This window comes from Solanum verrucosum, unplaced genomic scaffold (genome assembly GCF_900185275.1).
Source record: "Solanum verrucosum unplaced genomic scaffold, falcon-dt-bn FXZP01000120.1, whole genome shotgun sequence".
NCBI lineage: Eukaryota > Viridiplantae > Streptophyta > Magnoliopsida > Solanales > Solanaceae > Solanum > Solanum verrucosum.
The window spans coordinates 1,214,880-1,239,877 of NW_026020714.1; the positions used below are offsets into that span (position 1 = coordinate 1,214,880).

Genomic DNA, 24,998 nt, shown 5'->3' on the forward strand with positions numbered 1-24,998 from the left:
GTTTCTGTTTTATTTGCTGTAGATGATGAGGACATTATCATTAGTTCAGCTAACATAAAAAAAACCCAGATTGTTTATTGCTCCAGCTACATTACTCCATCTCACGAAATAAAGACAGGCAACACAAATTCAGATAGTGAAATAGTGTACACACAACAGTTACTTTACTATCTGCCCCTATAATGTATAATAGAACAATAAATTAATTTGTACTCTTCTATAATGTATAATAGAACAATAGATTAATATTGTGCCCGGGCAAACTCCACTAGTCATCACAATAATTATGAATAAAATAAAATTCTAAAATATATTTAAAATATATATAAATAATAGGAAAAGGGTCTGAAAAATACTTCAACTTTGGTCGAAATTGTTGTTATGATACCAAACTTTATGGAAGACTTTTTACCCCTCTGCACTATTTAATAATGTATTTTAAAGGTATATATGTGCCCACGTGGACACATTACTATTTAAAATGATGCAATATTTATGATATCCACGTACGTAGTCACATATATATCTTTAAAATACACTATTAATTAGTACAGGGGTTAAAAGGTCCTTTCCAAAATTTGATATCGTAAAAGCAATTTCGACCAAAGTTAAAATATTTTTCAAACCCTTTTCTCTAAATAATATAATAGTGGCAGAATTATAAAATTCAGATTTTTGACATTCTATCTCTATTTATCACACATAGCTTCGAGGTAATGATTCAACACAGAGAGGGATCTAAAATTTTGAATCTCTAAGTGACACGCTGCTTTGAACAGTAATCAATGGTTACATAGAAGCGGATCTAAAATTTTGAATCTCTAGGTACCATGCTACTTTGAACAGTAACCTATGGTGAAACCTTCAGCACAAAGCAAGACAATACTTGATAAATACTTAATATTTATTAACAAATGTGCATACAAAATTTAGACTTGTATTGTTGGTGTAGTTAAGATTTTATTGACGAGAGATCTAGAGTTGTAATCTACTTATTCACAATTTCTTTTACAATGGGCTCAAACTTGCATCCCTAGACCCCAAGGAATCAGTAAACCTAAGTTTTAACCATTTGCACCACAAAGTTTATTGTTTTTAAGAGTGTCACGCTTAATATTTATACGTTTTGCTATAAATATATATACAAATATACATGCATATGCAGTATTTCAACTGAGACCGCCAGGTGATGTGGCACCCCCTCCGATCTACATATATTCTTACTCAGGATGATTATACATATTTTCATTTAAGATTTAGTCATTAAAAATAGGGGTGTACAAAACCGAACCGAAAATCGAACCAAACCGCAAACTGAGTTAATCCGGAAAAAAAAACCCGACTAGTGGTTTGGTTTGACTTGGTTTGGTATTGAAAAAAAAAACCCGATTATATTTGGGTTGGTTTGGCTTTAACTAAAAAAAAACCAACTCGAGACCAAACCAACCTGACATTATATATATAATTTTAAAATTTTATTTTATACATAAAAATATTACTTTGATTTAATTTTTAAAAATATTTCTTATACTTTTTCATCATTTTTATCTTTTAATATATTATTTCAAGTTTGAAACTTAGAATTATGAATGGTCCCATTAAGATTATAGTCCACAGATGTTGGTAATTAAAATAAAGCTTAAATCAAAATCAAATTAATACTAATGCAAAAAGAAAATCAATTCAACACTAAGAATGACAATAATGTTGAATATTTTTTCTTTAGTTTTACATTGGTTTAGACAATTAAAATACATAATCTAATTTTAATTTCTTTTAATATTTAGTCATGTAACTAATACTTATTAAACTTATTCTAGCATGATTTAGTACTTTTAAATTATGATCTTATTTTCATTATGACTTGTTAATTTGCAATATTTGTTTTACGCGATTTCATTATTATTATTATTTTTGTTGGATATTTTAGTGTCATTAATCATATCATATTGTGTTATATTTTTAAGAAGCACCTTAGATATTTGTATTTTGGTAGGACTAAAGAAATATTTGAAGTACAAGTAAATTATATGTTTGTATGAATACTTAACCGGAAAAATCCGAAACAACCCGAAAAAACCGAAAAAACCCGAGGTTGAAAAACCCGAGTTTTATTGGTTTGGTTTGGTTTATAAATTTAAAAATCCGACACAAATAGTTTGGTTTAATATTTGAAAAACCCGAACCAACTCGGCCATGTACACCCCTAATTAAAAACATGAACTTGAATGCAGAAATATTGGAGATTTTTAGACTAAGTCCTAAATTTGGTAAATTGATAGTTTGAGCTAGCAAATGAAGTCAAAATGAAAATCTAATTATAAATATGGCTAGCTCATGAGGTTACGGGTAACCTAGAAATATTCTTTATTTCCAGGTTGGACTATGTGAGCTCGAGATCGACTTTTGGTTAATTTTAACTTAAATTGGATATTGAATTACTGAATCAGGATCAATATCATTGTAGGATCTCGTTAAGTATTATTCTTTAACTAGAGTTGGATCGTTTGAACTGTAACGATCCGTAAGATCATTTTGGATATTTAGGGCCCTTTTCTCTAAAGAGACCCTCCTCGTGGTTTTATTTCGTGATTTATGACTTGTAGAAGTGACATAGTTTTCGAGAAAATTGAATGTGTATCAAAGAAGAATGTCTAAATCTAAGATTTTGAGAAGTGAAAATTTGATCAAATTCAACAAAATGAACAAACGAGCTCAGAATCGAATTTTAACAATCTCCTCTTTTAAAAAAAAAGTTGTGGCCACTAGGTCCATTTTATTTATATAGAAAAAAAATTGTGGCCATTGATTGGTCTTCTCTCTTTGTCAATTGTTGAGAAGATTGAAGATGGGACCAATAAGGGTTCCCTCTCCAATCTTCACCCTTGAGCTTGGTGCCTCGATGGTACGGGATCTCGGAGCTTTGACTTTCATGATAAGTGTTTTTTAATAATCTCGTTAGATTTGAAAGGTGATTTTTTTTACTTGGGTGAATTTAATTATACAAGTCCCGAGGGGCTTGGGAGCAATTCAGATCATTGAGTTGATTACTAATTTGAGAAAATTTTAGAAATAACAAACATAATAGATATAATAAAGCGATATAGCTATAATTCGATAATATAATTGTGCTCCATAACTATAGTTTTGTTTGCTATGGAGGTTGCAGTTTGTATATTTCGCGCAGTTCATATATTTCGCTTGCCCTTTTGTATATTTTGCTTGTGAATATACAAAAAAGGGTAAGTATATACAAATTTTGTATTTATACATTTAGGAACTTTTCAGAACTCCGTTTGTATATTTTGCTAGCCAATATACAACAAAGTAATTTATTGTGAATTTTTCATAAATCGTATACAAATAGCTAGGGTAAGTATATATAAATTCTGCATTTATACAATCAAGAACCGAATTATACAAAATTCTAATTTATACAATTACGCGAATTATACAAATTAAACAAATAACAAAATTGAATTTTTATACTAGATATTGGAGCCCGGGCTAGCACGGTCCCAATATATATTATTTTGTTTTAATTTATGTAATACAAATTGAATTTAAAAAGACAATGAATTTTTAGTATGATTTTATGATAATTAAATTGTTAATTATTATGATTTATAGTATATTTTAAGTAATTTTCAAATAATATATGTTATTTTCTCTATTTTAATCTATGTGTCACTGATAGAATTTTGAGAGCCAATCAAATATTTTATATGTATTTTTTTATTTTTTAAATTATTTATAATAATAGTAATAATCAATTGTATGATATATAGTATATTTTATGTAATTTTCAAATAATATATATATTATTTCTTTATTTTAATTTATGTGACACTAATAGAATTTCGAGTGCCAATCAAATATTTTATATCTATTAACCTATGGTATGATACAATACAAATGTGATGATGAGTGATGATATAAGCTAAGGGGCACATTGGTCCCATGTGTGCAAAATTTTATATGAAGCTATAATAAGATAATATTTTGGCCAATAATATTATGTGGTTATTGGCAAGTTTACAAAAATACCTCGAGGGGCCATAGTGTAAAAGATAGAACATATGTGGCATTAAGTGAAAGTTTGTGATAGTTTTGTCACTTGAGCCCTCAACAAAGCATTGTTCAAGCAAGTGAGTGCACAATAATAGCCTGAAATGACCATAATACCCTCAAAATTCGTTTTAATGATCCTAAGCTAACATGTTGACCTCGTGTGTGCTTTCTCCCTCTTATAAGATAGTAGAATAAGAATATATATACACGTTATAAATCACAAATTTTGAATCTTTCTCGAAAAGAAAGTAACAACCTAGAAGCTGAATAAATTGCTTTGTGAACAAGAGCGGATATAAGGGATTGTCAGGATATTCACCCGAATCCACTCCACATAACATGGAATATAAGAATATAACAATGTAATCTTTGTCACCTATGAAGAAAAAGAATAAATGGAATTTGATTTCTCACATTGTAACTCCCTCCCCCATTTAAAAAAAAAAAGGTAGTCTTCCTCAATCCCCACTATTTTGTAGAGAATATAATCAAATAATTAAAAAAAATGTACTTTCTTTAATAGCTTAAGCTTTGTGTTGAGATGATTACACACTTCAACATGGTATCAGAATAGACAAAGGTCCTGGGATCGAATCTCACTGCCATCCAAATCAAAAAGAATTTTCACGTGCTTGGGCCGTGAAAAAGAATCGAACCCGCTTTTAAATGAGATGGTTACACACTTCAACACATTTAACTACTATTGTATATAGTTATATACGCTTTCCATTAGAATTTGTTTGTCTTAACTTTTCTTTTTAATCTATTTCAAAATGAACGCCTCTTTTAGTTTTTGACAAATTATGAAAGTTTAACTTTCTACATGGCATATTTAATTAAGAAAACTAGATTAAAGGACGTTTTGATACATTCTACAAACCTTTAATTTAAAATCACAAGGTTCAAAAGTTTTCTTTACTTAATTTCTTAAACGTCATATGTCAAATCAAAATCAAATAATCAAACTAAAATGGGGAAGTAATAAAATAATTTATTGTTATAATACATTAGTAAAATCTAAATTACTCATTAATCTTTCTCTGTTAGTGGAGGAGAAGAACTAAAAGTTTTAAAATCATGACGATCTGAAATGAATTCTAAGTAATCTAATACGTTAACTAGATTGAATATAACATAAAGGCATATCGATGTTATCATAATTTGCATGCATTTCTTAAAAATGTATTTCTAAGCATATATATATATATATATATCAAGGAAACACAAGGAGGCCGTACATTTGTCAACACATTAATTAATTATAAGGTATGTGCTATCGTTTTATTGAGGAGAAAGGCACACAAATTTCTCCTTATTATTCATAGCACTATATATATACTAATTATAATATGGTATCATCAATTGAAATTGAGTTGATACTTTACCCTCTGATCAGGATAAAAGAGTCCAAAATGTTGCTCACTTGGTTGTCCATTCTTTTGATTTTCATCAAACATGGCGAATAAATAAGTTTCTATGGTACTTCCAGGTTTCTTTGGTGTTCCAGTCCCTCCTTTCACATGATTAATCAAATTCGTATAATAAATTTGTGCATTTTCCATAGTTGCTGCAGGGTGTCCCTCAGAAGGCCAACCACTTTCCGATACAATGATCTCAATATTTTGTCCTCCAAGTTTCTCCATAGCAAAATACATTGAATCCAAAAGGGCATCAAAAAAATTTTGATATCCCGCGGAATTAGTACCTTGATCGTTGAAAAGTGCATAAGAAAGAGGAACGTCGTTAGTGTTATAAATATGGCCAAAATAAGGATAAATATTGGCTAAGAGTGGGAGGTTATTTCGTGCTAGAAATTCGATTATGGGATTAATGAAGCTTTTGTATTCTTCGCGAAAAATACTAGCACTTGGTGGGTAGGTGTTTGTTAAGAGCCCTGAATATGTCGCGGTTGAGACCTTAATTTGATCGTGCAATCCTGCTGATGTTAACGCGTTGTAAACATTTTCCATTGCTGGACCAACAAATTGTGCATATTGACCGGTATTTGTACCGGGATCAACTTCATTTCCAACCGCTATATATTTGAATTTAACATCTGGGAAATTACTTATTATATTATCTTGAACCCAACCATTGGCAATTGAAGGATTGGCTAGGGCTTCAAGATCTTGATTTGGGACATCAAGAATTATTTCAATGTCACTTCCTTTGAGAGCATTGAAGACATTTGTGTCTGGATAGTAAATTCTCATATTTTTAATTCCATTAGAATTGTATAGGTTTATGACATCTTGATCTGATGGTAAATTGTTGGCAATTTTTCCATAGCATACTCCAATAGGTTGTGCTCCTACATTATAATGATAAATAGTTATAGTTTGGGATATAATTATAAATAGTATTGTTTATCTATTAACAATTCATAAAAATAAGAGAGAGGAAAGAGGAGAGCGGAATAAAAAGTGATAGAAGAGAGACGAGCAAGATCAGGAGAGATAGAGGAGAGAGGCAAGCATGTTGTATCTTAGAAACCACTTGTATATCTTAATTGAAACTAAGATACACATATACACAATCTCTTCTCTTTCTCTCTATCTTTCCCAAATCTCGCTGTCATTTCTCCTCTTTCAATCTTGCACACAGCTACACAAATGCACATATTAGTTTTGAAATTGAAATATAGGTAGACATATGCATATTGTATCACCCCTAAAATAAATACATGATACAACCTGTATCAATTTATTGTGATATACAAATGAAAAAAATATTGATACAATGTTTGAATATCATCCCTAAAATAAATATATAAATACAGTATTTTTTTTATAATAATTGTATTAGTTTTTTTATATATACAAAAATCTAGTCAAATAATAGCTATATCAATTTTTATATTGTTTTCTGATACGTAGATCAATTGGATGTATCATTATGTATCTATTAAAGAAGATACACGTTGGTAATAATTGATACATATATAGAATTGGTTGTATCAATCGAAGAAGATACACTTTGATAATAACTGTATCATTTTTTCTGATACTTATATAAAATTGGTTGTATCAATCTAAGAAGAATAAGAGATTCAAACACTGAACAACAAATCAATAACCCATAATAGGAATTTTTGATATACCGGCGTTAATCCAATAAAAATGAATCAACAATTAGCAAGTCACATAGAAAATATTGAAGATCAAGAAGCACATGTAGATAAAACTTAATAATTCAGGTAAAGCTTAATTGAGTTTTGTATTGATATATAAGAAACATATAAGGATAAGAAGAAAGATTCATGCAATAGATTGTAGAGAGACAAAGAGAGGGCGAGAAAAAAACGTGGGAGGAGAGTGGCGAGCAAAACAGGAAAAGGGAAAAGAGATTAGTTATAAAATTTGAAGAATAGCTATGTTAGATAAAAAAAAAAAGAAAATTTAAGTACCGCTTAATTAAGTATATACAGTAATTATGTTTGCTTAGTTATGTAGATTTATCATCCTTTATGTCCTCAGCAATAGGACCCTCCTAATTTTGAAAAATATATGAAGTGCTTTTTTATAGAATTTTAAACTCATTTACACCAACATCAGAAGAATTGTTATACTATTAAGTCACCTAGAAGTAAATGCCCCTAACTATTTATAGTAACTGAGATCAATAGCCTAGTAAATAAGATAGATAATCTACTATGATATTATAATATGTTGCTCTTAATATATAGTGTAAAAATACATTATTAGTGTGTATGTAAGAGAGAGAGAGACCTGTCATTTGGATTAACAGACCAACAAGTAAAAGGGAAGCTACAAGAAAACTTAGAAAAGACATAGCAAAATTGGAATTGAGAAGAGTAAGAAATATTTGAGGTAAAATTGTGTGTCAAGGAAACATCAAATTACTTCTTATATAGACAAAAAGAAGAAAAGAATTGTGGAAAGAAAAAAACTAAGTCAAGTTTACCCTAAGAAGAAGTTCAATTGATAGTGAAATTTAGTCATATAAACGTATCTAATGGGGGATGAAGAAATTTCTAATCTAGAGTAGGTGATGGAAAAAAAATGAGAAAAAAATGGTTGAGTTTAAACTATACTCAATAGTTTAAGGGTAAACTTGTACTTTTTCTTCTCAAAGAAAATGGACATGTGAAGTCTACTCATTTAATTGTTAGAAATTTATTTTTTTGTGAACCCAATAGTTATTGCATATAGTATTTGTGAGTGTTGTAATTAGGGGTGTATATGACCGGGTTGGTTCGGGTTTTTCAAATATCAAATCAAGCCATCTGTGTAAAATATTTTAAATATATAAATCAAACCAAGCTAATAAAATTCTGGTTTTTCGAATTTTTCAACCTCGGATTAGTTCGGGTTTTTCAAATACCAAACTAAACTATTGTGTCGAATTTTTAAATAAAACCAAACTAATAAACCTCGGATTTGTTTAGGTTTTTTTATTTTTCCGGTAAAGTATGCATACAAACATATAATTAACTTGTGCTCCAAATATTTCTTTAGTCCAACCAAAATACAACTATCTAAGGTGTTTCTTAAGAAAATAACACAAAATATGAGATGAGTGATGACACTAAAATATTCAATAAAAAATAATAATGAAATCATCATATAAAATAAATATTGCAAAGTCATAATGAAAATTAGGAGTGTGTATCGGTCGGTTCGGTTCGGTTATAAGTATTATCGGTTCGGTTTATCGGTTTTCGATTTTTAAATATGCTAAACCGATAACCAAACCAATAAGATATTTGTTATCGGTTTTCGGTTTATCGGTTTTAGGTCTTTAGCGGTTCAGTTTTCGGTTTACCAAATAAGAAAATGCTTTCAAAAACAAATATATGACTTATCCAATAATTTGACGCGATACGCATACATCGAAATAATCATTCCAAACGGGACAACAAGGACCAACTTGTTGTATTTTGGTCATCACAACAAAGACTTGGTTAATTTTCGATCACCGTAATATATAAAACAAGGTCCCCTTTATGCAATAAAGAGAATCAAATAAAACCAAATCATAGACAAAAGTCAAAATAGTAGCAAATGAGGCCATGCTTATGGTAACTAAATGAAGTTCTTACGTTATTTTTCTAAAAAAAAAACACACAATCTGAATTCTTGACGTTAATCAAATTGCAGATATTTACAATCGTGCAAAAGCTAATGGTAGTCAATTATAAACTAACTAAAGTAAATAAGTAATACTAAAAAGTAAAACCTAAAGGTTAAATAACTAAAAGTAGAGAAGAGAGTTAATTGTTAAGTAGTGCTAATTATTGCATAGGGTTTTTATATTTTTAGTCTAATATACTATTAATTATATTAATATTTTTTGTTTAATATATTATATATATGTATAACTAAAAATTAAAATAGTAAATTATTATATTCTTAATGGGTTATCGGTTAACCCAATAACCCAATATTAAAAACCAATAACAAACCGATAACCCAATAATTGTTTTTTTGTAAAACCATTAAATAACTGTTAACCCAATAACCCAATAACAATAAACCAATAACACTTTTTTCGGTTCGGTTTTTGCACACCCCTAATGAAAATGATCATAATTTAAAAGTACTAAATCATGCTAAAATAAGTCTAATAAGTATTAGTTACATGATTAAACATTAAAGAAAAATTAAAATTAGATTATGTATTTTAAATGTCTAAACCAATGTAAAACTAAAGAATAAATATTCAATATTATTGTTATTCTTAGTGTTGAATTAATTTATTTTGTTAGCATAGTATTGATTTGATTTCGAATTGAGCTTCATTAGAGTTACTAATATCTATGGACTATAACATTTGTTGGACCATTCAAAATTTTAAGTCTCAAAAGACTTGAAAAAATATGTTAAAAGATAATATTATAAAAACTTATAAATAATATTTAGAAATTACATCAAAGTAAATACTTTTATGTATAAAATAAATTTTAAAAATTATATATATATAATGTCGGGTTGGTTTGATCTCGGGTTGACTTTTTTTAGTTAAAACCAAACTAACCCGAGATATCAATATTTAACATAACACACATTCACATTTAGTAGTACACCCATAGTCCTCAAATTTTGAAGATGCGTAGAAAGTTCAAATTTAGTAATGGGATGGAGTCAATGAATTTTACGATACGAGAATAATGGCCGATTCCATTCAATACAAGGAAAAGGTCAAATTATTTTATATTAAGTGAAATTGAGCAATTTTGCATGTCTAATATAACTATCATCGTGAAGAAAATATATTTATCCTTCACTTATTTTAATTTATTTATTTTATTTTTAGTTCGTTTAAAAAAGAATTAAAAGATTGAAAGCGCGTATCCAGGATTTTGAGATGATGGTGCACTATTACGAAAAGGTGAATCTAAGATATAAATTTGATCGGTTTAACATTTAGGTTCTTATCACTAAAAATAATTAAAATTTTAAAATTATAGGTCCAAAATTATTTTTACCTATCCAAACCACTTAAAGAGGCGTTACCCAATTTTAGAAAGGAAAATAAAACGTGACTAAATAAAATATTCAAATTTCTAACCTCACTTAGAGAGGTGCACCCAATCATAATCGTATGGTATGATACTTCAACTATGGATTCACATATCTATATTTAAATATTCTTTAAAAAAAATATAATACTACTACATATGATTTAAGGAGGGGAGCATGGGTTCACGTGGACCTGGTGACCCCCTCCTTGATACGCCTCTGACCTTCGACATAAACTTGGCATGGTCAGGTACTTGTTGGGTGTTTGTTTTCTTTTTTTGGCAACTCTTTAATTTTAACTTTCCATATAACATGTTTAAGATCACAAGATTGAAGGACAGGTTGGTATCTACATACCTTTAATTCACAAAATTCTAAAGTTTTCTTTACTTTCTTAAACTTCATATCAAATCAAAATTAAACAGAACAAATTGAAACGGAGAGTGTTGGAAAATATATACCAAGAACACAAAATTTTTATGAACGCAAAGATAAAATTTTGAAAATATTAACTAGATCTTTTTGGAGAATAAAAGAATTCTTTGAGGAATATTGTAGAGAAAGATACTCTGTAAAAGTTACGTTGCAATCTTCGGAAATTGGATTTAAATAAACCAAAGAATGAAAGAACACATCCTTTCAATTAAAATACATATCTTATTAAAAATACTTAATATTAATTTTTGATATCAAGGAACACACAAGAGGCCATACATTTTCTCACTACATATTAATTAAATATATATACTATCATTTATTGAAAGATAAAAACATACCATTTCTCCTTATTATTCATATATAATATCAAATATCTATATATTAATAATAATATATGCTATCATTAATTAAAATTGAGTTGATACTTTGGCCTCTGATCAGGATTAAAGAGTCCAAAATGTTTCTCACTTGCTTCTCCCTTCTTTTCATTTTCATCAAACATGGCGAATAAATAAGTTTCTATGGTCCTTCCAGGTTTCTTTGGTGTTCCAGCCCCTCTTTTCACATGATTAATCAAATTCGTATAATAAGTCCTCGCATTTTTCAAAGTTGCTGCAGGGTGTCCCTGAGAAGGCCAACCACTTTCCGATACAATAATTTCAATATTTTGTCCTCCAAGTTTCTCCGTAGCAAAATACATTGAATCCACAAGGGCATCGAAAAGATTTTGATATCCTGCATCATTTCTCCTTTGTTGATTGAAAAGTGCATAAGAAAGAGGAACGGCGTCAGTGTTATCAATATGGGCAAAATAAGGGTAAATATTGGCTAAGAGTGGAAGATTATGTCGTGCTAGAAATCCAATTATAGGATTAATGAAACTTTTATATTCTTCGCGAAAAATGCTATCTCTAGGTGGGTAGGTGTTGGTTAAGAGCCCTAAATATGTCGATGTTGAGACCTTGATTTGATTTTGCAATCCTGCTGATGATAACGCGTTGTAAATATTTTCCATTGCTGGACCAACAAATCGTGCATATTTACCACTCTCTCTACCAGGATCAACTTCATTTCCAACGGCTATATATTTGAATTTAACATCGGGAAAATGATTTCTTATATTATCTTGAACCCAACCTTTGGCATTTGAAGGATTGGCTAGGGCTTCAAGATCTTGATTTGGGACATCAAGAATTATTTCAATGTTACTTCCTTTGAGGGCATTAAAGACATTTGTATGTGGATAGTAAATTCTCATTTTCTTGATGTTATTAGCATTATATAATTTGATGACATCTTGATCTGATGGTAAATTATTGGCAATTTTTCCATAGCATACTCCGATAGGCTGCGCTCCTACATTATGACAAAAAAAAAGAACATCAAAATAATAATAGCAACAATAATAATGCCTCAATGAAAACAAGTCGATGTCGATAATGTGAATCTTTAGTACTGACCATTATACACAATATAAAACACTAAAAATACTCTAATGGTTGGTTAATAGATCCATAAATAACTTATTTGTAGATGTCACAATTGCGTGAGGTTATTAAACCTATATTTTTTATGTCCTTATCAATAGGGCCTACTGCACCTTCCTAGAACAAAAAATTACATATATGTAGTGTTATTTAATAGGACATTTATAAGTAAATATATGCATGCATGAGACAAGTATTGGTATAATTTATTTGAACTCAGTACTTCTAACGCGGGGCATAAGTACATGTATAAAATGTTACTAAAATTGAAACAAATAGTAGGTCAGGACCCAAAATTTTAAATATAACAAGCTCCGTACTAAAAAGCTTAAAGATTGAAGTGTGTGTATATAAGAAGAGAGAGACCTGTAATTTGGATTAGCAGCCCAACAAGTAAAAGGGAAGCTACAAGAGAACTTAGAAAAGCCATAGCAAAATTGGAATTGAGAAGAGTAAGAAATAGTTAGAGGTGAAATTGTGTGTTAAGGAAACATAAAATTGCTTCTTTAAGAAGAAGAAGACCAAGAAAGGTAGTGTGGAAAAAAGCCAAGTCAAGTTGCCCTATGAAGAAGTTTAATGAATAGTAAAATTTTGTCAAGTAGAATAACCAAGTCCAAGTGGAGATGAAGAAAGTTCAAATCTAGTGGTAGGTGATGGAAAATAAAAAATAAATGGTTGATTCCATTTAATATATGGAAAACAGCCAACAATGTGAAGTTGAGTAACTTAATTTGCCTTCATGTTAGGAAAGTCTTGTGTTTTTCCCTTTGGTTCCTAAATGAGCTTTAACTTAAACGACAACATATGTATGCATATCTTATCTCTATCTTTGCAGGATAGAGAACTTGTTTCAAATAGACTCCTGCTATAGTCAATCTTTAACACCTTCTCACTAATATATACATCCTCGCTCCTAGTCTTCATATATCTGAATCATCTCAACCTCGCTTCCATTATCTACTCTATCACGGATATGTATCCTCATCTTATTCCGGCTTGTATAACATTGTTTTTAATCATGTCTCTCTTAGCATATATGTCCACCCATCCATCTGAACATCCTCGTATTTGCTAGCCTCATCTTTTGAACGTGGACATTCTTGATTGGCTAGCACTCAGCTTCATATAATAGTGTTGGTCTAACCGCCACTCTGTAAAAGTTATCTTTTAATCATTGGTGACACATTTTTATCACACGTTAATACCCTAGTGGCGAGCTTCTATTTCACTCACACCGGTCCAATACGGTGTGCAATATCATTGTCAATTCTTAGTTTCCTTAAATTATAGACTTAACGTACTTGCAGTTTTCTCTCTTGAGTACATTGCTAGTGTATTGATCTTTACTTCCACCTCTACCTCATGCCTCACATCACCAAACTTGCACTCTGGGTGCTCTATCTTTGTCATGCTTAACCTTAAACCTTTAGACTCCATGGGCGCTCTCCATACTTTAAATCTATCATTAACTCCACTACACGACTCATCAAACAATACTATGTCATCTACAAATAACACACATCTCAACACCTCCTTTTAAATATATAATGCCAATATATTCATCACTTAGGCATAAATGAATATGCTAAGGGTTAATCCATGGAGTAATCTCTCACTGTCCTAGCTCAGGTTTTGTCTCCACATACATGTCTTTAATAACCTTAATGTAAGTCATAAATACACCTCTAGACTCCAAGCATCTCCAAAAGATCTCCTGGGCGACTTCATCATATATCTTCTTAGGTTAATAAACACCATGTGTTAGTACTCCCTCTTTTTGTTTCTATGTATTGATCCAACAATTTCTTATAAGATGGATGGCTTTTGTAGTCGAACGCCCTAACGTAAATTTAAATCGGTTTTTCTCTGCAACTTTATTTTGACCACAAACTTTTTAAAAATATATATTATTAAATTGTATATTCCGTTAAATACCATCACATAATTTAACACGGAGAGTGTAGACAAGAAGAAGAGGGCAAGGAAGAAAATGTTAATTAAAAGTATAATTTTGTATAGAATACCAAGGCATACCCCGTGAAGCACTTCATGAAATATTTTATTAAGTATATAGCAATATAAAATTTGTCCATATGAAGAAAATATTAAAATATGTAGAAAGTTCAAATGATGGAGTCAATGAATTGTACGATAATGAATGGCTGGTTCCATACAATACGAGGAAAAAGCTCAAATTGAGCATAATTTTTCTTTATTTTTCATGTACGACATTTGATACTTGTATTAAAGTTTAATTAATTTAATTTTCAGTCAAGTAAAATTAATTTTAAAATTAATTATTCTTGTTTATTATTTATTTCTTCCTTTCTTATTCATTTTTCGTCTTCATCAAATATGTGATAAGGCACAAGTAGATCCTACCTTATGACCGAAATTACAAAAACACATCTTAATTAAACTAAAGTTCTATTATCCCCCCTCCCTCCCTAATTTTTTTTTTTTTTTTTTTGTAATTTTGTACACATTTTTGGCTTACATGGCATCCAAACATCTCTCACGCGCCTCAACTACGTGGAGTCACAAAGTGTGCCACGTAAGCCAAAAGTTGTGTAAAATTACCAAAAAAATGAGTTTGGGGTTAATAGGACCTTAGTTTAGTTAAGGTATGTCTCTGAGATTTCGATCTAGTCTAGGGATAGTTGTGCCTTTATCGGGTTAACACCTCAGATGGTCACTCAACTATCCAATCTTTTCTCAGTAAGTCACTCACATGGTGACTTTTTAGTGAAAATTAAAAGTTGAGTGACTTTCTGAGGCAAAAGTGGATAGTTGAGTGACCATCTGAGGTATTAACCCTGCCTTTATCTCAACTCTGTATCTTTTGCTAATAATAGTAAATTGGGTAAAACACCTAACTACGGGTAAGATAAAAAAATAAACTAATATCAAATCTAATTGGAAATTCCACTGCTATGATTTATCATATCAGTTATAAATCTTAATAAATCAGTTGGTTAACTATTTATAAGGTTTCAACTCTCTATCTTTTAATTTCGTCTCCCATTTTCTTTTTCTCTATATTTTTTGAAAAATAATTATTTCACACAACCTCATTAATGAAGACAATTTTCTTTTTCTCTATATTTTTTGAAAAATAATTATTCCACACAACCTCATTAATGAAGACAATATCAATCACGAGACGATGAACTTGAACAAAACGCCATATTTACTTGGCTCATCTAGAAAAAAGTCATACTTTTTGCCCTATCAATTTGTGCTAATAAAATAGTGCAGTTTGTTAGGTAGCATGATTGACTGATTAGACATATAGAATTATGGATGCTCATTTAATACTACTCCGATTTTTTTTTTAATAAGCTTGCAATCAAGTATGACTCAAGTAAGTATGGCTTGCAATTAGAAAGTCCTATGGTAACTTTCTAAGAAATATTGCAATCAAGGCAAGTAGTTTATGCAGACAGCGCTTGCAATCAACAAACATCTTATAGCAAATAAATAACTTGCCAAAATAATTTATGCAAACAACTTTCAAAAAAGTCTTGTAGCAACTTTTTGAAGATACCTTGTTATCAAGCTAGGCGCTTACAGAATAATCTTAAAAATCGTAACAAATTTTTTTCTTTAAGGGTAAAATAGAAAACTACATCAATTCATTTTGATTTGTACATCAAATTCTTTCTTTCTTTTTTTTTTTTCCTCTCTGGAATATTATTTCTCAACTTCTCTTGTTGTCTTGTATTTTTATTATTATTTTATAACAAATACTATTCAATTTTAGCTAATGAAGATGTGGGGAACATCTAGTTCAAGACTTTTCAAGTGAATATAGAAATATCATATGTGCATACAAAAATTGTACCTAACTCACAGTAGTATATTCAAAGGTTCAAATTAATTTCTAGAATATATTTATAGAATACAAAAAATCTGAACTTATTAAATAGTATAATTTTTTTATTAAATAAGATTCGGGTTAACCCTCTTGGCTCAAGCTCTGCCCCAAGACCAGACGTGGCTTATTTTTGGTGGTTTCCTTGATCATTTAGCTCGAAATTCACTTAATTATTAAAATACACCAATATAAGCACAATCACTTAAATTAATACTTCAAAAAAAAAAAGACAAATAATGAGTAAATATGTGTAAGTTCTTTTTATCAAAATAGACCTAATTGTATTTTCATGTGTCGTGTTATGATAATCTAATAAACATTCATCATGCAAATATATTAAATACAATCCATTTCTTTCCTTGTACTATTATACCTCCATCCCTTTTAGGTTAGAATTTGTGCAAAATTTCTTTAATTTTGACAAAATTGCACTATTATACCATGTAGTGCCTCACTTGGTTGGACTCTCCAACTTTATTTTTGTAGCTATAGTAAAAAAAAAAAAAAACAGCACTATCGAACAAAAAAAAAAAGGGTTTTTGATGTTTTCCTATAAAAGAAGTAATAATAAAATGGTTTTTTGATATACGATTTACAGTTCCAATTTTTTTTCTATGGCTCTGTGCTACATTATTTTTTTTATCAAAGTGGCCTGGTTGCAATTATCTTTGTACTTGTTGGGCTGTTGATGTGCAATGTCCAAATGACAGGTCTTTTTCTTTCTTTCTCTTCACATACGTACACATGCGATAAATGCAAATTCATTAATTAGAATTGTTGAATTTAGAATTGTTATTGATCGATTGTATATATACTTATTTCTATCTTTTTTTCATATGTATATATGGTTCTAGTTATATTTATGTTAACTCTGGTTACTCGGATCATATTATATCTTTTGATTATTGTATGGTATTGTTATAAGAACCGAATATAAAACTATTTTGTTTTTGTCTAACAATCTTTTTTCGCTATTTCCTTGTTGTATATGATTTACTTGAGTCGAGACTCTATTGGAAACAGTCGTTTTAACTTCATAAGGTAAGAGTACATAGATTGTGTGCATACACACCATGTTCCTAAAATTTTATTTGTGGAATTACACTGGATACGTTTTTGTTGTTGTTGTTTTGACTTTATTTTCTCTTTCTTTTCCCCTAATATTGGAGTGTGTTTTGACATCATTTTCTCTTTCTTGTTTCTTGGCTATGATTTACTTCAGTCGAGACTTTATCGAAAATAGTCTATTTACTTTCACAAGATACGAGTAATTAAGGCTACGTACGTACACACATCTTCCCCAAATTCTACTTGTGAAATTACACTGAATATGTCATTATTGTTATTTTGACACGATTTTCTTTTTCTTTTCCCTCAATGTATAGGAGCATATTCTAATATTCGAGTATGCTATGGAAAAATTGCCAACAATTTACCATCAGATCAAGATGTCATAAATCTATACAAGGCCAATGGGATCAGAAAAATGAGAATTTACTATCCAAATACAAATGTCATCAATGCTCTCAAAGGAAGTAGCATTGAAATAATTCTTGATGTCCCAAATCAAGATCTTGAAGCCTTAACCAATCCTTCAAATGCTAATGGTTGGGTTCAAGATAATATATAAAAGTATTTTTCAGATGTTAAATTCAATATATATCTATAGGTAGGGGTGTACATAACCGGATTGGTTCGGGTTTTTCAAATATCAAACCAAATCATTTGTGCAAAATTTTTAGATTTATAAACCAAACCAAACTAATAAAATTCGGATTTTTTTGGGTTTTTCAAATACCAAACCAAACCATTGTGTCGAATTTTTAAATTTATAAATCAAACCAAACTAATAAACCTCAGATTTTTGGATTTTTTCCGTAAAGTTTGCATACAAACATATAATTAACTTGTGCTCCAAATATTTCTTTAGTCCAACCAAAATACAATTATCTAAGGTGTTTCTTAAGAAAATAGCACAAAATATGAAATGAGTGATGACACTAAAATATTCAATAAAAAATAATATTGAAATCATCATATAAAATAAATATTGCAAAGTCATAATGAAAATGATCATTATTTAAAAGTACTAAATCATGCTAAAATAAGTTTAATAAGTATTAGTTACATTACTAAATATTTAAGGAAAATTAAAATTAGATTATGTATTTTAATTGTCTAAACCAATGTAAAACTAAAAAATCAATATTCAATATTATTGTCATTCTTAGTGTTGAATTGATTTTCTTTTTGCATTAGTATTAATTTGATTTTGATTTAAGTTTTATTATAATTATCAACATCTATGAACTATAATCTTTATTGGACCATTCCGAATTCTAAGTTTTAAACTTGAAATAATATATTAAAAGATAAAAACTATGAAATAGTATAAGAAATATTTTAAAATTATATCAATGTAAATATTTTTATGTATAAAATAAAATTTTAAAATTACATATATAATGTTGGGTTGGTTTGGTCTCGGGTTGGGTTTTTTTAGTTAAAACCAAACCAACCCAAATATAGTTGGTTTTTTTTTTTTCCAATACCAAACAAAGTCAAACCAAACCACTAGTCAGGTTTTTTGTTCGGTTTGACTCGGTTTGCGGTTTGGTTCGATTTTCGGTTCGATTTTGTACACCCCTATCTATAGGAAATGAAGTATCTAACGGTCAACTTTCGCAATTTATTCTTCCCGTGATGAAAAATGTTTACAATGCGTTATCAGCAGCAGGGTTACAAGATAAGATCAAGGTCTCAACTGCAACATATTCAGGGTTGTTAGCCAACACCTACCACCCAAAGATAGTATTTTTCGCGAAGAATTTAAGGGTTTCATTAACCCTATAATTGAATTTCTAGAGCGAAATAACCTTTCAATTTTAGCCAATATTTACCCTTATTTTGGCCATATTTATAACATGGAGTGATATTTCTTATGCACTTTTCAACCAACAAGGTGAAAATTCGATAGGATATGAAAATCTTTTCGATGCCCTTTTGGATTCTACATATATTTTGCTATAGAGAAGGCTGGAGGACCAAATGTGGAGATTGTTGTATCGGAAACTGGCTGGCCTTCTAACGGACACCCTTCAGCAACTCTCGAAAATGCTCAAATTTATTATAGGAATTTGGTTAATCATGTAAAAAGCGGGGTTGGAACACCAAAGAAACCAGGAAGGATCATAGAAACTTATTCATAGTCAAGCATCTGACGTGCATTTTCTAACTGACCATTTTTAACCAATTCCTTCAACTGGGAATTGATTGCTAGCATGTTTGTTGGAGGAAATTCATGGTATTCCTGCATCAAATAATAGCTTTTGTTCTCCACAGCCAAAAAGTCTCCCCATCCAGCATAAGACCAAGAAGCCTTATTGATATCATACCACTTCAGAACTAGCTATTTAACTCTGCCTAGAGTTAGACACCTGATTTTTGACCGAATTTGAAATTTTAGTGCTTAAAAATAGGAGTGTGACACCTGCATCAACCAAAATTAGCTATGTAACTCGCATGTTTTATTGTCGAATTTGAGAAAAAAAATGTTTTTTTAAATGAAAAAAGATATTTGAGAATTGATTTAGTTGTATTTGTTCATGAATATAACGTAAAATTGGTTTTTACTTTTTGTGAGTCACTACAAGTGAAAAACAACTTGAAGTTGTTATTTGAAATTTTATAACCATACACATAAGTTCATGTTCAACTCTAGAAAAAAAAAAAAATTCATGATCAGACACGTTCTCATAAGGTGGGATTAATTAGTTTTAAAATTAAAATTTGCTAGTGACTGAATTGTTACGTAGTGTCCTAGTTTTATAAGTTCTCATAAACGGTTTTAGTGGGTTTGGTAGGAAGAGAATTTTTTTTTAATAAAAATAATTTTAAAAAATAAGTAGAATTTTTATTTAACTTTTTATATTTGGTAGTAAAAAGAAAATATTGAACATTAAGGTATAAATATTTGATCAAATACTATAACACCTACTTTGATCCAACACACAACTCCCAACTCCAATTTAGGATCCAATTCCTGATTCCGGACCCGACAAGTAAAAGCAAATGGAGGAAGTAACTGTTTGCATGTTATAGTGTTCTTAGTTTTTTTGAAACTTCCATGAATCAAAATATCAAGTGTAAATTGAAAGTATCCATGTTTGAAATTAGAGTTCAATGTACATCAAAATACAGTAAGTACAAACTGCAAGTCTCCATCTTTTCTGCCTTACTCAGTTATTTCAATTTGAAAATTAAGCAGTACTAAGAAAAAACGGTGTACTTCTTTAATGTTAAAGAAAAGTATTGAAAGTACTCCCGGATTGGGTTCAAATTATTAGTTTTGTTTCTAAACTATTGATAGTCTTAAAAATTGGTAAATAAAATAAAAATTCTTTATAAATTACTTGAAATTTGTTATAATTATATATTTACACAGTAATTCTAGGTACTTAATCAGGTTGAATATAACATAAAGTCAAATGGATTTTTAAGTATATATAACATATATTGATATCAAGGTTACACAATATATAGGCCGTAGATTTGTCAACACATATTAATTATAAGGTATGTGCTATCATTTTATTGAGGAGAAAGACATAAATTTCTCCTTATTATTCATAGCACTATATATATTAATTATAATATGGTATCATTAATTGAAATTGAGTTGATACTTTGGCCTCTGATCAGGATAAAAGAGTCCAAAATGTTGCTCACTTGATTGTCCATCCTTTTGATTTTCATCAAACATGACGAATAAATAAGTTTCTATAGTCCTTCCTGGTTTTTTTGGTGTTCCAACCCCTCCTTTCACATGATTAATCAAATTCGTATAATAAGTTTGTGCATTTTCCAAAGTTGCTGCAGGGTGTCCTTCAGAAGGCCAACCACTTTCCGATACAATGATCTCAATATTTTGTCCTCCAAGTTTCTCCGTAGCAAAATACATTGAATCCAAAAGGGCATCAAAAAGATTTTGATATCCTGCAGAATTAGTCCCTTTATCGTTGAAAAGTGCATAAGAAAGAGGAATGTCCTTAGTGTTATCTAAGGCTGGGCACTGGAACGGGTTGTACCGGTACCATTCTGGTCCGGTAGTATTCGGGACGGGATGGGATACATTGAACCGGTACACGAAACGGAACGGTACCATGATTTGGTACCGGTATACCGGTACCGGTTCATCCCGGTTCATTTCGGTTCCGTTCCGGTGCGGTCCCGGTAAATCATTTTTAATTAAAATAAAAAATAATATTTTTGTCATTATTTACTTTTATTAGCATTTCTTTTTTGTTTATTTATTTTTTTTTTAAATTACAAACTTAAGTTATTTAACTTACAAGTTTTAAGTATAACTTAATAACTTATAAACTTCAAAAGATTCAAATCTTTAAAACTTATAACATAACTACATAAGCTCAAAAACTAAAAAAAAAACTTTATTAAACTTAACTTACAAACTTATATACGTAAAAATTTAAAAAAAAATCTTTAAAATAAACTTAAGTAAAATTATTATAAATTTTAAAACTTAAATACTATAAACTAATATAGCTTAGAAAAATAAAAAAAACATTCGAATTTTCGTAATTCAAAATAACTCAAAAAAAATAATTATTTTTTGAAATAGCTATATGTGCCGTCCCGTTTATCCCATCCCGTTCCGTTCCGGTCCATTTCGGTCCGTCCCGGTTCCATCCCGGTATATAGTGGGACGGGACGGAACTGAGCCTCCATCCCGATAGTTCCGGTCCGGTTAATCCCGGTACCGGTCAACAACCCGGTCAAACCGTCCCGTTCCGATCCGGTACTGGTTCGTTCCGGTCCGGTGGTCCCATTCAGGTCCGGTGCCCAGCCTTAGTGTTATCAATATGGCCAAAATAAGGGTAAATATTGGCTAAGAGTGGGAGGTTATTTCGTGCTAGAAATTTGATTATGGTATTAATGAAGCTTTTGTATTCTTCGCGAAAAATACTATCACTTGGTGGGTAGGTGTTTGTTAATAGTCCTAAATATGTCGTGGTTGAGACCTTGATTTGATCTTGCAATCCTGCTGATGACAACGCGTTGTAAATATTTTCCATTACTGGACCAACAAATCGTGTATATTGACCGGTATTTGTACGGGGATCAATTTCATTTCCAACGGCTATATATTTGAATTTAACATCTGGGAAATGACTTATTATATTATTTTGAACCCAACCATTGGCACTTGAAGGATTGGCTAGGGCTTCAAGATCTTGATTTGGGACATCAAGAATTATTTCAATGTCACTTCCTTTGAGAGCATTGAAGACATTTGTGTCTGGATAGTAAATTCTCATCTTTTTAATGCCATTAGAATTGTATAGGTTTTTGACATCTTGATCTAATGGTAAATTGTTGGCAATTTTTCCATAGCATACTCCAATAGATTGTGCTCCTACATATGATTTCAGGAGAGGAACATGGGTTCACGTGACTCCGGTGACCCCCTCACGTATACGCCTCTGGCCTTCGACATAAACTTGGAATGCTAAGGTACTTTTTGGGTGTTTCTTTCCTTTTTTGGCAACTCTTTAATTTTAACTTTCCATATGATAGTTTAAGATCACAAAATTAAAGGATATGTTGGTATCTACATACCTTAATTAATTCACAAAATTCAAAAGTTTTCTTTACTTTCTTAAACTTCATGTCAAATCAAAATCAGACAGACAAATTGAAACAGAGAGTTAGGAAAATCTATTTATAAGAACACAAAGATGAAGTTTTGATAATATGAATTTGATTTTTTGGAGAATAAAAGAATTCTTTGAGGAAAATTGTAGAATAAGATACTCTGTAAAAGTTACGTTGCAATCTTCAGAAGTTAGATTTAAATAAAATTGAAGGTTATAACCAAAGAATGAAAGGACACATCCTTTCAATTAAAATGCATATCTTATTAAAAATACATAATATTAATTTTGATATCAAGGAACACAAAAGAGGCCATACATTTTCTCACTACATATTAATTAAATATAGAGTAACTTTCACATATAACAAACACAAAATTCATATTTGTATGCTATAGCAAAGTTTGCATAATTGCGCTCCATAGCAAACATATATATGTACAATTCGCTATACATATACAAAAAAACAGTTGTATAGTTCGCTATACATATACAAAGAAGAGAGTTGTATAATTCGCTATACATATACAAAAGAAAGCAGTTGTATACAAAAGATCAATTGTATAATCTGTGTATGTATAAAATGAGAAAGAGAGAAAGGCAAAAGAAAACTGGGCAGGAAAATATTTGTATTGTATAATTATAAGTGTATAGGACGAAGATATATGTATTTGCATGTGTATATATAATTTTCTCTCGCTTTATACAAACAGAAGCGCAATCTATACATTTCGTTTCTGTTTGTATAAGCGAGAGAGGCGAGGGTGGCGAGCGAGATTTGAGAGAGTGGCGAGCGAGATCTGGGAGAGGGGAGAGAGGGGAACGAAAATATATGTATATATACAATTTCCTCTCGCTTTATGCAAATACAAACACATTTTATACATTTGTGTTTGTATAAAAGCGAGAGAGGCGAGCGAGACTGCCACCAAACGAGAGTAGCGAGCGAGATTCCACCAGGGAGAGTGGCGAAAATAACAATAGTTTGCTATAGGGTACAATTAAATCAAAGTATATTTATAGCATTTAATTTGAATTAATAATTTGCTATTATATACAATTTTCCCTTAAATATACCATCATTTATTGAAAGATAAAAACATACCATTTTTCCTTATTATTCATATATAATATAAATATCTATATATTAATTATAATATGCTATCATTAATTAAAATTGAGTTGATACTTTGGCCTCTGATCAGGATTAAAGAGTCCAAAATGTTTCTCACTTGCTTCTCCCTCCTTTCGATTTTCATCAAACATGGTGAATAAATAAGTTTCTATGGTCCTTCCAGGTTTCTTTGGTGTTCCAACCCCTCCTTTCACATGATTAATCAAATTCGTATAATAAGTCCTCGCATTTTTCAAAGTTGCTGCAGGGTGTCCCTCAGAAGGCCAACCACTTTCCGATACAATAATCTCAATATTTTGTCCTCCGAGTTTCTCCATAGCAAAATACATTGAATCCAAAAGGGCATCGAAAAGATTTTGATATCCCACAGAATTTGTCCCTTGTTGGTTGAAAAGTGCATAAGGAAGCGAAACGGTGTTAATGTTATTACTATAGACAAAATAAGGGTAAATATTGACTAAGAGTGGAAGTTTATTTTGTATTAGAAATTGTATTATGGGATTAATGAAGCTTTTGTATTCTTCGCGAAAAATACTAGCACTTGGTGGGTAGGTGTTTGTTAAGAGCCCTAAATATGTCGATGTTGAGACCTTGATTTGATCTTGCAATCCTGCTGATGACAACGCGTTGTAAATATTTTCCATTACTGGACCAACAAATCGTGTATATTGACCGGTATTTGTACGGGGATCAATTTCATTTCCAACGGCTATATATTTGAATTTAACATCTGGGAAATGACTTATTATATTATTTTGAACCCAACCATTGGCACTTGAAGGATTGGCTAGGGCTTCAAGATCTTGATTTGGGACACCAAGAATTATTTCAATG

The 24,998-nt window shown here is 30.3% G+C and overlaps 7 protein-coding genes across 8 annotated transcripts in view; 4 read left to right on the forward strand and 3 right to left on the reverse strand.

Annotated features, from left to right (window-relative positions):
- LOC125812543 (phenylacetaldehyde reductase-like) overlaps window positions 1-24,998 on the forward strand; it is a 186,777-nt gene that overhangs the window by 15,291 nt on the left and 146,488 nt on the right. The gene's annotated exons all lie outside the window — the stretch shown is intronic.
- Window positions 1-24,998, reverse strand: part of LOC125812540 (glucan endo-1,3-beta-glucosidase A) — a 74,049-nt gene that overhangs the window by 9,370 nt on the left and 39,681 nt on the right. The window contains exon 3 of one of the 2 annotated variants that reach the window (XM_049492019.1): window positions 24,170-24,224. The exons of the other annotated variant lie outside the window; for it this stretch is intronic. Coding sequence (XP_049347976.1) covers window positions 24,197-24,224 — 28 coding nt within the window. The 3' untranslated portion in view covers window positions 24,170-24,196. Of the gene's footprint in view, window positions 1-24,169; window positions 24,225-24,998 lie in introns of those variants that run through there. 2 annotated transcript variants of the gene reach the window in all.
- Window positions 5,430-7,886, reverse strand: LOC125812535 (glucan endo-1,3-beta-glucosidase A-like). The gene is made up of 2 exons (XM_049492013.1): window positions 7,800-7,886; window positions 5,430-6,382 (listed from the first exon to the last, which is right to left on the reverse strand). The coding sequence occupies exons 1-2, from the start codon at window positions 7,861-7,863 to the stop codon at window positions 5,430-5,432; spliced, it is 1,017 nt and encodes a 338-aa protein (XP_049347970.1). The 5' UTR covers window positions 7,864-7,886.
- Window positions 11,395-12,960, reverse strand: LOC125812534 (glucan endo-1,3-beta-glucosidase A-like). The gene is made up of 2 exons (XM_049492012.1): window positions 12,845-12,960; window positions 11,395-12,347 (listed from the first exon to the last, which is right to left on the reverse strand). The coding sequence occupies exons 1-2, from the start codon at window positions 12,906-12,908 to the stop codon at window positions 11,395-11,397; spliced, it is 1,017 nt and encodes a 338-aa protein (XP_049347969.1). The 5' UTR covers window positions 12,909-12,960.
- Window positions 17,007-24,998, forward strand: part of LOC125812533 (glucan endo-1,3-beta-glucosidase-like) — a 55,556-nt gene continuing 47,564 nt past the window's right edge. The window contains exon 1 of the mRNA XM_049492010.1: window positions 17,007-17,065. Coding sequence (XP_049347967.1) covers window positions 17,044-17,065 — 22 coding nt within the window. The 5' untranslated portion in view covers window positions 17,007-17,043. The remainder of the gene's footprint in view (window positions 17,066-24,998) is intronic.
- LOC125812531 (probable NAD kinase 1) overlaps window positions 17,133-24,998 on the forward strand; it is a 129,195-nt gene continuing 121,329 nt past the window's right edge. The window contains exon 1 of the mRNA XM_049492005.1: window positions 17,133-17,136. The gene's annotated coding sequence lies outside the window, so the exon portion shown is untranslated. The remainder of the gene's footprint in view (window positions 17,137-24,998) is intronic.
- LOC125812544 (phenylacetaldehyde reductase-like) overlaps window positions 20,076-24,998 on the forward strand; it is a 140,267-nt gene continuing 135,344 nt past the window's right edge. Inside the window, exon 1 of the mRNA XM_049492025.1 lies at window positions 20,076-20,088. The gene's annotated coding sequence lies outside the window, so the exon portion shown is untranslated. The remainder of the gene's footprint in view (window positions 20,089-24,998) is intronic.